This window comes from Microcebus murinus, chromosome X (assembly GCF_040939455.1).
Source record: "Microcebus murinus isolate Inina chromosome X, M.murinus_Inina_mat1.0, whole genome shotgun sequence".
Taxonomy (NCBI): domain Eukaryota; kingdom Metazoa; phylum Chordata; class Mammalia; order Primates; family Cheirogaleidae; genus Microcebus; species Microcebus murinus.
In genome coordinates, this window is record NC_134136.1 from 66,853,773 (window position 1) to 66,866,302 (window position 12,530).

The window sequence follows — 12,530 nt, forward strand, 5'->3', positions numbered from 1 at the left end:
ATGTCATAGGGGACCTAGAAGCAGTGGAACAGAGGCAGCAGGCATGAAGACAGCAGGCATGAAGCTCTCATTAGAGAGAGAAGTCTGGAACATGAACAATTGGACAGCAAACTTGAGACAACAAGGTGCAGCATGGGTTTAATTCAAAATGGGGGAAGACTTCTGAGTTTGATCACAAAGAGGAAGACAGAGAAGAAGAAATTATACAGTAATAATGGCTATTTGAAGAGGAAAAAAACTTAAAAGAAAACCAAACATTTGCACATGTGTGTATAGAAGTATCCAGAATGGAACATTAACTAATGTCCAGAGTTACCTGGGCTTTCTGTAATGGCGCCATCCGGCAGCAGAGCACTGCAGTACACTTCATACAAATTTGTAGGAAAATGTTTTTGTAATTGTTTGAACTAGAGTCTTGGCTAGAATTTAGTATGAGTGACAATGTGGAGCCATCGATGATTAATCCATATTCCTGATGTTCTGTCCATGCTCTGAAAAAGAAAACCAATGCTGTGTTTGAAACTATTATACATTTCTATATAGAATCTTGATTTTTTTTTTTAACCACAAAGAAGTGGGTCCCAGATAAGATGAGTTATCAATCTGGTTACTTGACCCTTCGTTCTAAAGAAGCAACTGCCTCTAATAATGGCACAACAGTGGCTTTCAATCACATCTTTGAGACTCAAGCTGCTCATGTAGATGATGGTAACTTCTATTTAATAAAAGGTATAGAAATAAAGGAGGTTGAGCAGTGTACCTTTGTATAAGAAACTCAAGGTAAATATTTGGAATTACAGATCAGTCACTCAAACTGATATAAAGACAAATCATCAGTTAATTGAAACTCCCTAACAACATGGGGAAAAGACAAAATGGTTTTAGGGTAAACAAATCATAGAGACCTTTCTCTAATATATTTGCCTGAGTGAAAATACCTATCCATAGAAGATGGCCTCTCAAATATGACAGCATCTAGAAGACATGATGTTCATTAAAGAATGTTATACAATACTGATATATATTCCTTAAATAAGTATTATTTATACTAGCTTAGCAGTTCCCAACCCTAATCTTCCTGTAAGAAATCTCTGGGTGGCTTTAAAAAATTGTCCATGCCTGGGATCCATCCCCAGACCAATTAAATCACAGTATCTTGGGCAGGGCTTGGCTATACACAGGTATATTTTAAAAGCTCCCTAGGTGGTTCTTATTACCTAAGATATTTAAGAAAAATATATGGGGGAAAACTTACAACTGAGAAAATTCTAGCAATTAAAATTCTTTTTGCAATTAAAAAAACAGTGGTTATTCAGTTTTTGTTCAGGGAATCTTGTGAGCAATTTGAGAACCACGGTGGTAGAAGCATTAGACACAGAAGGATCTCATAGTTATAGATTCAGCTATCTAATTTAATGCCACAAAACGTTTATGGTACAAAGGAATCACTTGGGGATCTTGTAAAAATGCAGATTCTGTTTCAGTAGGTCTGGGGTGGGACATGAGATTTTGCATTTCTAATAAGCTGCCCAGTGACAATGGAGCTGCTATGCTATGGACTAAACTTTGAACAGTGAGGGCCTAATATACCTCAACACTCCTTTATTCCATATTTCTTTAGTGTATACTGCTAACACCATAAAATATTGTACTTATCCATATTTTGCTTCATAATTTTATAAGTACTTTTTATTCACTAATTAAAGAAACAACCATCATGTGTTCTCTGTCTTTGTAACCCTACTCATATAGCTGACTTACTGGCCAGAAAACAGCAGCTGAATAATCAATCAAGCAATATTTGTAAACGCCAACTATAACCAGGTAGTATAGGAGAATACAAAGAATTATTGACTAAAGAGATTTTCTATTCTCTAAAAAAAAAAAAAAATAGAGTGACAGAAGCATACATGAGGGAACATACTGGACCAAACAAGATAATAAATGGTTAACACCCAGTTATTGAGTTAATAAACCACACAGGAAAGAACAGTGGGGCTCTTGGTGGTGTGATATCTAAAGTGGGACTTGAAAGATAGGGAAGAAAGAGGTGAAGGGAGAGAATGAATGTTGTGGTGCACTGGGAAAGCAAAGTGAAAACGTCACTTAAGGCCTTTAGTGTACCTGAATCTCTGGATAATGGAGAACCACTACAGGTTTCAGAGCATGGTTGTGATATAAATAGTACTTCACTTAAAGACCACTCACCTGGCAGAGGGGCATAACGGATCTGAGATGCAAGGTGCTAGGCCTCTGATGTGGGGCACTTGTGGTAAGAATGGGAACAGGATAAGGCTTGGAGGTTGATTTGAAGTGGAAGGGGCAAAGGAGCAGAAGAAGCTGGCAAAGGTGATTCTGGGTCTGAAGCCTCTGTAACTGTGGAACAATCTGTGCCCAACTCCAAACAGATAATCAGGAAGAGGAGTTGATCTGAGGTGGTGATGGTGTAATAAGTTTTCCATACACCTTGGCTTTTGCAAAAGTGCCCCAGAGCTGTTAAATGGTGTTATGAACTGAACTGTGTTCCTCCAAAGTTCACATGTTGAAGCCCTACCCCCAATGTGATGTTATTTGGAGATGGAGCCTTTAGGAAGTGATTAAGTTTAGATAAGGTCAAGAGGGTGGGACCTTCATGATGGGAATTGTGCCTATTATGGACTGAATTATGTTTTTCCAAAATGTATCTGTTGAATCCGTAACTCCCAATATTATGGTATTAGAAGACAGGGCCTTTGGGAAGTAATTAGGTTTAGATGAGTTAATGAAGGTGGGGTTCCCCTGATTGGTTTACTGCCCTTAGAAGAGGAAGAGACACTAGAACTCCCTCTGCCAAGTGAGGACACAGGAAGAAGGCAGCCATCTGCAAGCAAGGAAGAGGGCCCTCATCAGAAACCAACCATGCTGGCACTCCAGTCACAGACTTTTAGCTGCTAGAACTGTGAGAAATAAATTTCTGTTGTTTAAGCCACCAAATTTATGGTATTTTGTTATGGCTGCCTAAGCAGACTAAAACAAAAGGACAAGTAAAATTCATATAATTTGGACTGTCTTTATAAGTACTATTTAGCTAAAGAAAGGAAATATTTCTCATGGACAATTAATAAAAACCTATTTATTCTCACTGATGCCCAAATACCAGAACAACAACAGTTGTTTTAGAACTGGCCATAGCTTTGTGAATTTGGACTATTAAATTTTTTTATTTATTTCAGCATATTATGAGGGTACAAATGTTAGTGGGCTATTCATTTTTAAGGCTAAGTTTAAACATTAGAGAAGAGGATCTAGATATAGCATAGTTTAAAAGGACGGGCCCTGGAATTCGATAGACTTGTTCAACTCCTTAATACTTGAGTAATCTTGAACAAGCCATTTCATCTTGCTGAGCTTCAGCTTCCCTATCTGTAAAATGAAAAAAATATGATTGCCTAATTCGGTTGTTAATATTGATTAAATGAGATTAATCATACAAAGAACTTAACACTGTTTGTGGATCATGAAGTGTGCTCTAGAAATGAAAAATAATATTACTCAGGGGTCTCTTGTGTTAGTGCAGGCAAATTCAATAGCATTCCAAAAAAGGAAATCAATTTGCTTATGACCAAGGTAAATTCAAGTAATTGGCTCAGACAAGGCTGAGCCTTGATCAATGGGAAGTATAGAAGATATACTGCTGGGCATTGAATTATTATGGCTAAGTGGTTTTACTTGACACTCTTAAATTCCACAAGTTCTTCCTAAACAGCTAGCTGAAAGCAGAGTCAATATGGCCATGTTAGCAAGTATTTGGTTCCCTTTGGAGCTCTGGGAAATGAGAATCCATAGAAAAGTGTTCTAGAACTCAAAGTGAATGGAAACTATTATAGAGAATGATTTTATTACATTCAATTTAAGAGACCATGAAAAGGAATATTTTTTCTTAAAATAGACCAGGCCAGAATATCAATATTGAATACCCATACTATAAACATTTAAAAATTGAACTATTTTTCTAAACCCTGAGAAATTCTGAGTTTTCTTTTCAGTTAAAAGAGAGGTGGAAAGTGCCAAATAATTTCAAACAGGCCATTAGCCAACTCTCAGGGAAGATTTTAACTTGTAAGGATAAAACACCTACAAATGGAAAATGATAAATTACAGAAAATCAGCTTGTTGCTTAAACAGCTATGATTTACATCTGTACCAATGTCTAAATATAAGAAACTGATGTACTTTCTTACTTTTTAAGGCTTCTAGTACTTTTAGGAAATTCATGCAGCAACTTCTTACGATATTCTGTCAACAATTCATGTAATCGATCTTCCTTCCTTTCACTTTCTTCAATAGTTTTTGTGGTTAGTTCCAAGAGCTCAGTGTTGGTTTGGAAAAGGCGGCAGGCATAGCACGTGGATTTTGCTGTCTCCATCTTGTCTCCAGTAAGCACCCAGACTTTTAGGCCTGCTGCATGTAGAGCTTCAATGGTCTCCGCAGCTTGATCTTGTAGCCTGGTAACACAAAGGAAACCCTGTTATCCTCTAAAATGCCTTATCAAGATTCTACAAAAAGACTTGCTAAAGAGAATGTTTTTATAATTCATAGCAATTCTAGAGTCCTGACACCTTATCATGGTTGGTTTTCTTATATATCCCCTATTCATTGTGAGAGTGTTATCTCTGACATAGTTTTAAATACAAAAGTGAGTTTCAAACAACGAAGTTTGGAAAAGTTTGTGATAACTTTCAGGTAACTAGTATCCAGTGGCAGAATTAAGAATTGTCACTCTAAGCTAAAATGTTCAGAAACTCACCAAACATTTGTATTTATTGTCACTTTGGCAAATTTCATGACATGTTATATCTCATCACACAAACACTTAACATGGTTCAAAATATAAAAAGCCAAACACATTCTAATCAGATACCAAGAGAAGTTAGTAAATCCTCATCCCTGAAGAGCTTTAAGAACAAGAATGCAAAGAATGGAATGAAAATTTAAGTATAATTCTGAAAGGCAAGGACACAAAAATATTTACTTTGGGTTTCTTTTGGCCATAGAATAACAATGAAATTAGACTAAATGAATTTCATTATAATTTTGATACCTTCCAATGTGGCTCAATATTTATTTGTAACTTTTTGTTTGGTTAAGTAATATAAATGATTTTCATTTATAATTTTTAGAAAACACCCAAAATATTAAGAATCTAAACTTATTAGTTCAAGTAGATCAATGCTGGAATCCTACAATTATGTCTGAAAGAGCTCAGCCTGTATAGTTAAAACCATATTATTTTAAACTATGCAAAAACACTCTGGTCTGTTAAACCAGGTTAGATCAAGCTCTCATGTTGCTTCCTCTACCTTGAATTTCCTTTCTGCTCACCTCTGTCAAAATCTTAGCCCTTTTTTCAGGCACCAGCTCAAATGATGGCTCTAGCACCTCTCTCTAAACATGCCAAACCTATTTCATCAGCATCTGCATAAGTAAATTGATGGCTTAGTAAATGTTCAAAAGATCTTAGTGATAACTGATTCATTAGTCTAAGTTACATGTATTTAACTTAAAAATCATTCCCACAAAAAGTTCAAAATCTAGTATAATTTTTCATACTTGCTACAATAAATGAATCTTTAAGCCCACAAAGACAACAAAGCTAAATCAAAGATTTCAAACCTTGAGAATAAATTACTAATCTGGGACAGATCCCAACCTAAATGACTGGTCACATAAATAACAAGAGTATCATTTTCTAGTTACTTACTTGTCTTCCACTGCAGTGGCTCCAATTAAATTCATGTTTGTCTCAATATCATCAAAAATCTTTTCCATTTTTTCTTCTCTGTCTTGTAAGGACATTTTTGCCTCTATAAGCTGCCTGTTAATTATTTCATAATCATCCAGAGCGATTTCTTTAAAGGCTACACAAAGTGTCCGGTACCCATCCTAGAAGTAAAGGAGGAAATCTGTAGTTACCCTCATAATAATGGGGAAAAAAAACCCCACACTCTTTTTAAATATTCTTGCTTTACCCATATATATAAAATAGAAATTCTGACATGCTTTTAGTTTAAAAATTGAACAGATTCCAACTAAAAAGGTAACATTCAATTAGGTTCAGAATAACAAAATAATTAATAGCTCTTTTAACAAAGATTCTTGAAAAGTCTTCAAGGGTATATATTCTGACCAGACACCTGCTCCAGCATAACGTTTTATATTAAAATAAGAAAAGTAATATTATTAAACCCCCAAACACAAAAAATAGACCACAAAAATAAATTTAAATTCATTTAAACATTCAATTAAATAGCAATTCCTATAAACATGGCATCTCTATTTCTCTGTATACTTATTGGTAGGAGAAGGGGTGTAGGCTCACCATTGCATTACGTTCCACATGGACTTTAGTTAACTCAATTTCATGATTTTGCACCCTGGGGAAAACTGAGGAGTCTGCTCCTTTACAAAAGAGAAGTATGTCTCCTAAAATAAAGAACCAAAGTACTTGACTTAGAATTTTAAGACTGGCATTGGGAACTATTAAGGTAGTCTGTCTCTCCCACCCAGGTGATGTATATTCTGAGCCTGCCTTGCAAAGCTCATCTAAATGGAATGAGACATCTTGATCTTTAGTCTGTCAAGAGAACATTCACCACCTCTTCAGGCTATTATGGACACAACAACTAAGCCAGAGTTTATAACATGCATCTCTGTTAAAATGTAAGTCCACCCAGCAAACCATGAAGAACTGGGCTTTTGTCAAGGAGCTGCAACTGAATTCTTTTTGAAAATGTAGTCAGCCATGGCCTAGGGTGCCATGAATATGGCATCTGCAGATGTCAATAACCAAACTCAAGCTCAAATAAACTGATGTCATTTTGAATAAACCCTACAAATTAACTTCTAAAATGCTGGCTTAATGGTTTTCACTGGAAGTTTGAGAATAACTTTGCAGAATTATGGTACAATTGCAGCTTTAGATCATGCACCCAGGGAATATTCATATTTGAGCACTAAGACATACACTTTATCCTTATAAGGGAAACAGCTGAGTTCAACAAATTAAAAAATGTAGCTCTGAGGTCAATGAACTTTGCAGACCACTTCCCCAGACATTTCGCCATTTGTACAACATATATATGTATATATACATATGAGAACAGCAAGTATTAAAAATGTTAAGTATTTTTTTTTTCCATTTCCTCTTAAACATCTAAAGTGTGTTTAAAAGTTACAAAACAAATTCCATGGTCACATACTAAAATCAATTTCATGACTTTGCAGTCACACCACAAAGTATGAATACAGTAGATGTGCTCTCCCAAGAGTCTGTCTGCATCTCCCATTCTCACATTAAGGGATTCAGAACAGATTTAATGCTAAAAAGTAAATCACTGGGAAATAAATCAAGGATATTTTAAAAACAAACCACCTGGGCATGCCACACACATACACACAGAAACACATGCTGAAAGCCTGCAAATGAGGCAGGAGTGTCCCCCCCTGGGTGTTGCAGAATCTGAGCAGAAGGCAAACCACCATGGTGGCCTTTCAAAGACACTGGGGGTGCCTAGGACGATGGCACCAGTTGCCCTGCAAAGGGCAAGGTTTACTGTCAAAGAGCCCAAGCTTCAGTGTGAGACCACAATGCCCTTTCCCAGAAGCCTAGCCCTTAGTCATCTCTAACTCATCTGCAACCAGGGAGTGTGAAGCAGTAGGGGAATCAGAAAGGTCAGGGAGGGATAACCAGCAACTCTCTGCACTCAAGGCTTCTGCTGCTAGAAATCCCAAACTGCCAACTATAGTGAGTTGCTACATGGAAACATTACTGGTGACTAGTCAGTACCCTGAACCATACAAAAGTCACCCTTTCAGTTCCTGTTTGGACACCCAGGGCAGAGGAATAAAGTTCTGTTTCCAAGAAAGTGCATGTACTGTTGGATCAGGGGTTTTGTCACTGACAGTTTGGCAAACTAAACATATGTTAAATAAATACATGAAGGCACATACAAAAACCACTGCTTTGAATGACTTTAGCTAATCCAAAACCACTATATGAAATGTTTCTCTTTCCTGATACAGTTGATTAACATATATGCCTACAAGTAAAAAAGGGGGGAAAAAATCAAGTTTTAAGATATATACCTTCTTGAGTCTTCACAATTACACTCATACGTCGGCGGACAGAATCAAAGTTTAAGGTGTGAAGAAGTTCATACCTTTAAGAGAAGAGGAATGAGAAAAGTAAAATACATAGACCACACTGAGAAAAATAAAACACAATAGAAATCTTAAGATATTTTAACATCTTAGATGAACACATAGCTCTCTTCTTTGGATGAGGGCCACTGGTTGTGTGCACAACTGATACTTTCCCTTATCTTGAAATTTCTCTGCATGCTGAACATGCTGTCAGAGAACACCAGTGTTGGTTACAGGGTATTTATATCCTCTTGCTATATTACTTAAAACAGTAAGGTGAATGACTACGTAGGAATGGAAGACAAAAAGGTGTCCCACTAAGCTATATCTGGAGGAGTCTAGAAATAGTCCCACTCTGAATTATTTTACTAGCATCTATGGAGTGCCTACTATGTGCCAGGCACAGTGCTAGGTGCTGGGGAAACACAAATGAATCTGCTAAGGAGCTCACCATATAGCGGAGACAGAGGATAATAACTACTCTCCCAGTCTGTTGAATACAATAATAAAGCCACTCACAGAGGAGATGGGAGAGCACAGAAGGAAGCCATCTGAAGGCTGGCTTCCTGGAAGAGGCTGTGCCTGAGCTGGGTTCTGTAAGAGTAACATGATGAAGAAAGAGGACCATGGCATTCTGAGTAGAGGAAAGAGCATGTGCAAAGGCATAGCATCATGAGAGAAGATGACTGACAGGGGACTTTAAATTGTTCACCAATGCCCGAAAAACTCACTGATGAGAAAACAGCAGGAGATGAAGCAAGAAATGTAAGCAGAAGCAGGAAACTGAACTCTGTAGGCCATTTGGGATTTTCTCCTAAGAATAACAGAAAGCCAATGAAGGGTTTAAACTGTGGAATGACATGATGAGATTGATCAGATTTGCCTGTGGATGCCTGAACAATTAATCAAATGAAGGGATACAGAAGAGTTAAGAGTTAATTATTAAAGAGTGTAAAGGAATATTTTCTTTAAAATAAACAACTTTGATACATGTATTTAACATAAAAATATCTACTATATGGCTTGGTTTTGGTGGGAAGTAGGGGGTCATTGGTTTGGGGGGAGTGTGTTTATATATTTACTGCAGCATCTCCTTTGGTGTTGGCCAGATGAGGGCACTGTTGTGGAATGGTTAGAATCTGAACTCTGACAATGACCTTGGGTCCTTGGCAGTCAGAGAGGCCCTTCCGCTGGGCTTTTGAGCATCCTTCCCCAAGGGAGCACATTACCCAAAGCAACTCTACATGTATTACAGGTTTCTGAGGTAGGTCTCAGGAAGCTATAGGGGCCAGAATAGAAGTCAGGTAAAATAATTACATATCAAGTTTAGATGAAGAAATTTAATCACAGAGCCTAATTAAGCCAAAATAGCTTTGTTTGTTGGGGTCTTTGTGCCAAAAGAGGAAAGGTGGAAACACTGCTGCATCAGAGTACTAGCCCTGAGGTTCACACCTGAGCATCAAGAATAAGACAAAGCTTCTATACCACTCGGAGGACCTTCGGTAAAAAAGAGAAAAAAATATAAAAAAATAAAGACAAAGCTTCTGGTTCACACCAAAGCTGCCATTATGGGCTGGGCTTACAATCCCAGAGTGATTGCTAGGGTTCTGGACAGCAGAAGGTTTAATGTATGTTCACTGATTTTTCCTGGAGCATGTTAGAGACATGACATGGAATCTAAATTTCAGAAATAGTCCAGGCAGACTCTCTTTCCGGCTACTAGACCCATATGTGAACCAAACTGGAATTTCCACTGCCAACCACCGTTTCTGCCATTTTATGAAAAATGGCTTCTACTCCAAGTAAGTTTATATAAAACTCTGAACTGTTAGAGCAGAGTCCTATATTTATAGGGGCATCAATTTCCTTTGTAGCCCTGCCTGAATCCATTTAAAGTTGACTGTGGGGTTATAAAGTGACCGACAAACATCAAACACAGAGCTACTTACTCTTCTATTTCTTTTCTTTGGTTCTCTACTATCATATGTCCATTCCGATTTCCTAAAAATGTGAACCCGTACCTATCAAAAACAATAAAAAAGACCTTTGTGTACCTATATAGAATGATTAATTTTCCCTCACATTGGGCTACACATGCTTGTTTATTCTTTTCTTTGCTTTCATATAATCTCAACATAGAACTGCACTTCCCTTTCCTGGATGAACTGATAACACAAAGCAAGTCAATGCCAAACCACAAATTATTGTAACCATGGGAGAGGCAGTTTGTAGTTCCAATTCTGCAGCTAACACACTGGGTGATCTTTAAGCAACGTAATCATCCTGGGCCTCATGGGTAAAAAACTGGACTGTCAGTTATTAAATGACACCAAAATTGCTGGGAGCACTTCAGAAATAACATGTGCTATACAAAAAGTGGCCACTGTTGTATAATTTGCAAAATATAATATGAACATTCAGACTTCTGGCTGGCATGCATAAATAGTAAGGCAAATAATATCTATGTGTCACTATTTTCTTTTTGGTCTTAATTGGTTAGGTTTGGGAATTTTCCACAAACTTCTGGATAAAGCACTTTTTTATATTAAATAACAGGAGATGTACACAATAAGGTTATTGAAGCAAACAGGGAAAACCAAAATAACTTCTGTCCTCTTGTGATTTCACTTTCCTAGAAGTACCAAGTGCTTACTTTTTAGCTCCTTTCACCAAAGCTATTTCATCTGGTGAAGAGGAGATGTAGGTTAATTCAGCTGATTCTGTAGCTCCATCAACAGCATCATTAATTTTAATTTCCACAGTATGACATAAACACAAAGCACGCAGAAAGAGTTCTTCTCGATTCTGTGGAACAGCAACAGGAGAGTGGCTATTATTTTTCACTTTGATCACTCAGTAACTAGGCAGTGAACAGAAAAAAGATACTAATGTGAGAGAGTGTTATAATCTCAATAAAGCTGAGTAACATAGATCTATACATTCCTAATACTCAAAAATAAGGTATATATCATCCTCCTAGTACCCAACAGAGTTCCTGGTTCTCAGCTAGTGTACCCTAAAGGATATGTTAACTTATTAAGGTTATTATAGGTCCACCTATACAAAAGCAGTGACTTCTTCATGGTCTAAAAGAGTTCATTCAGTATTTAATTCATAATTCAGCAATAGCTCAGGTGTAGGGAGACTGTGATTCATTTAATGCCTAGATACTTCTGGGACTTTAATCATTTGAATAGATATCACTCTTGAAGGAGCTTATATTTGAAAGACAAAGCACAAAAAATTCTGATCACACTGACAGGCAAGCTTTCACCCAAATGTAATTTCCCACAATTCTCTCTACTTGTAAATTGTACTAGTTTACAAATTCCAGAGTTGTTAATAAAACAAGAAAGGTGAAGCCAAAAGAATAAACAAATGGCTATTCAAAAGTCTATGTTATATGCCTACTGGAAAATTCTTTCCACTATGCAGGGTTAACACATGCATACACAGATAGGTTTCTCAAATAAAATGGGAATGCAAAAAATTCTACCTTATCTGCTTTGTCAAAATACGTTAAAGGTCCATCAGTTTGAGATAATCCATCAACCTCCTGAGTTACACCTTTATATTTGTGCCCATCTATGCAACATTCAATGAATTCCATGCTGTTTTCAGTGAGTGTTCCAGTCTTATCTGTAAAAACATAATCCACCTAAAAACAAAAACACAAACATATACATTTGCAGTTTCTTCAGTCTGATTAATTTTTAATTCAATGTAAAGCAGGGCTATTCCATATCCATGGAAAATCATAGAAAATCGCCTTTTCTAAGACTTCTTGTCAAATCTCCAGATAATTACAGAGGCAATATTATCAAAGAGATGAGAAATAAATGAATATTTTTAAAGACACAAATAGTATCGTATGTCTAAGGGTAGACCTACTCAAATGTAGATTAATAGGAACAAAAAAATGCAACCACTCTATCAAATTAAGAACCCCTCAATTTAAGTTAACCTGTTTAAGATACAAAGAAGTTACATAAAAAAGGACAATTTTTCAAGTGGGAAATAAGAATATATTGACCATTTATTTCACACTCAGACATACACACACACACACACACAGATACACTTTATGAGCTGGTATGTACATTACCCATTAAAATATTTAATAGGAGCTTAAATTAACTTCAATGTAGCAATATAAAATAAAAACTAATGGATTTATTTTGCCCCTTGAAAAGTAAAATTTTCTATAAAAATACTGCATTAAAGTAGAATGCATTACATTATATAATGTACATAAGAACTACAAAATAGGCCGGGCGCTGTGGCTCACGCCTGTAATCCTAGCTCTTGGGAGGCCGAGGCGGGCGGATTGCTCAAGGTCAGGAGTTCAA

The 12,530-nt window shown here is 36.7% G+C and overlaps 1 protein-coding gene across 6 annotated transcripts in view; it reads right to left on the reverse strand.

The window, feature by feature from the left end:
- Positions 1-12,530, reverse strand: part of ATP11C (ATPase phospholipid transporting 11C (ATP11C blood group)) — a 190,550-nt gene that overhangs the window by 44,199 nt on the left and 133,821 nt on the right. For 5 of the 6 annotated variants that reach the window (XM_012782513.2, XM_012782516.3, XM_075999367.1 and 2 more), the window contains 8 exons: positions 11,678-11,839; positions 10,835-10,986; positions 10,131-10,202; positions 8,125-8,198; positions 6,359-6,462; positions 5,741-5,922; positions 4,221-4,484; positions 317-491 (listed from right to left, as the gene is read on the reverse strand). In XM_012782513.2, the coding sequence (XP_012637967.1) occupies positions 317-491; positions 4,221-4,484; positions 5,741-5,922; positions 6,359-6,462; positions 8,125-8,198; positions 10,131-10,202; positions 10,835-10,986; positions 11,678-11,839 (1,185 nt within the window). The remainder of the gene's footprint in view (positions 1-316; positions 492-4,220; positions 4,485-5,740; positions 5,923-6,358; positions 6,463-8,124; positions 8,199-10,130; positions 10,203-10,834; positions 10,987-11,677; positions 11,840-12,530) is intronic. The other variant, XM_075999369.1, reaches the window with a different exon arrangement.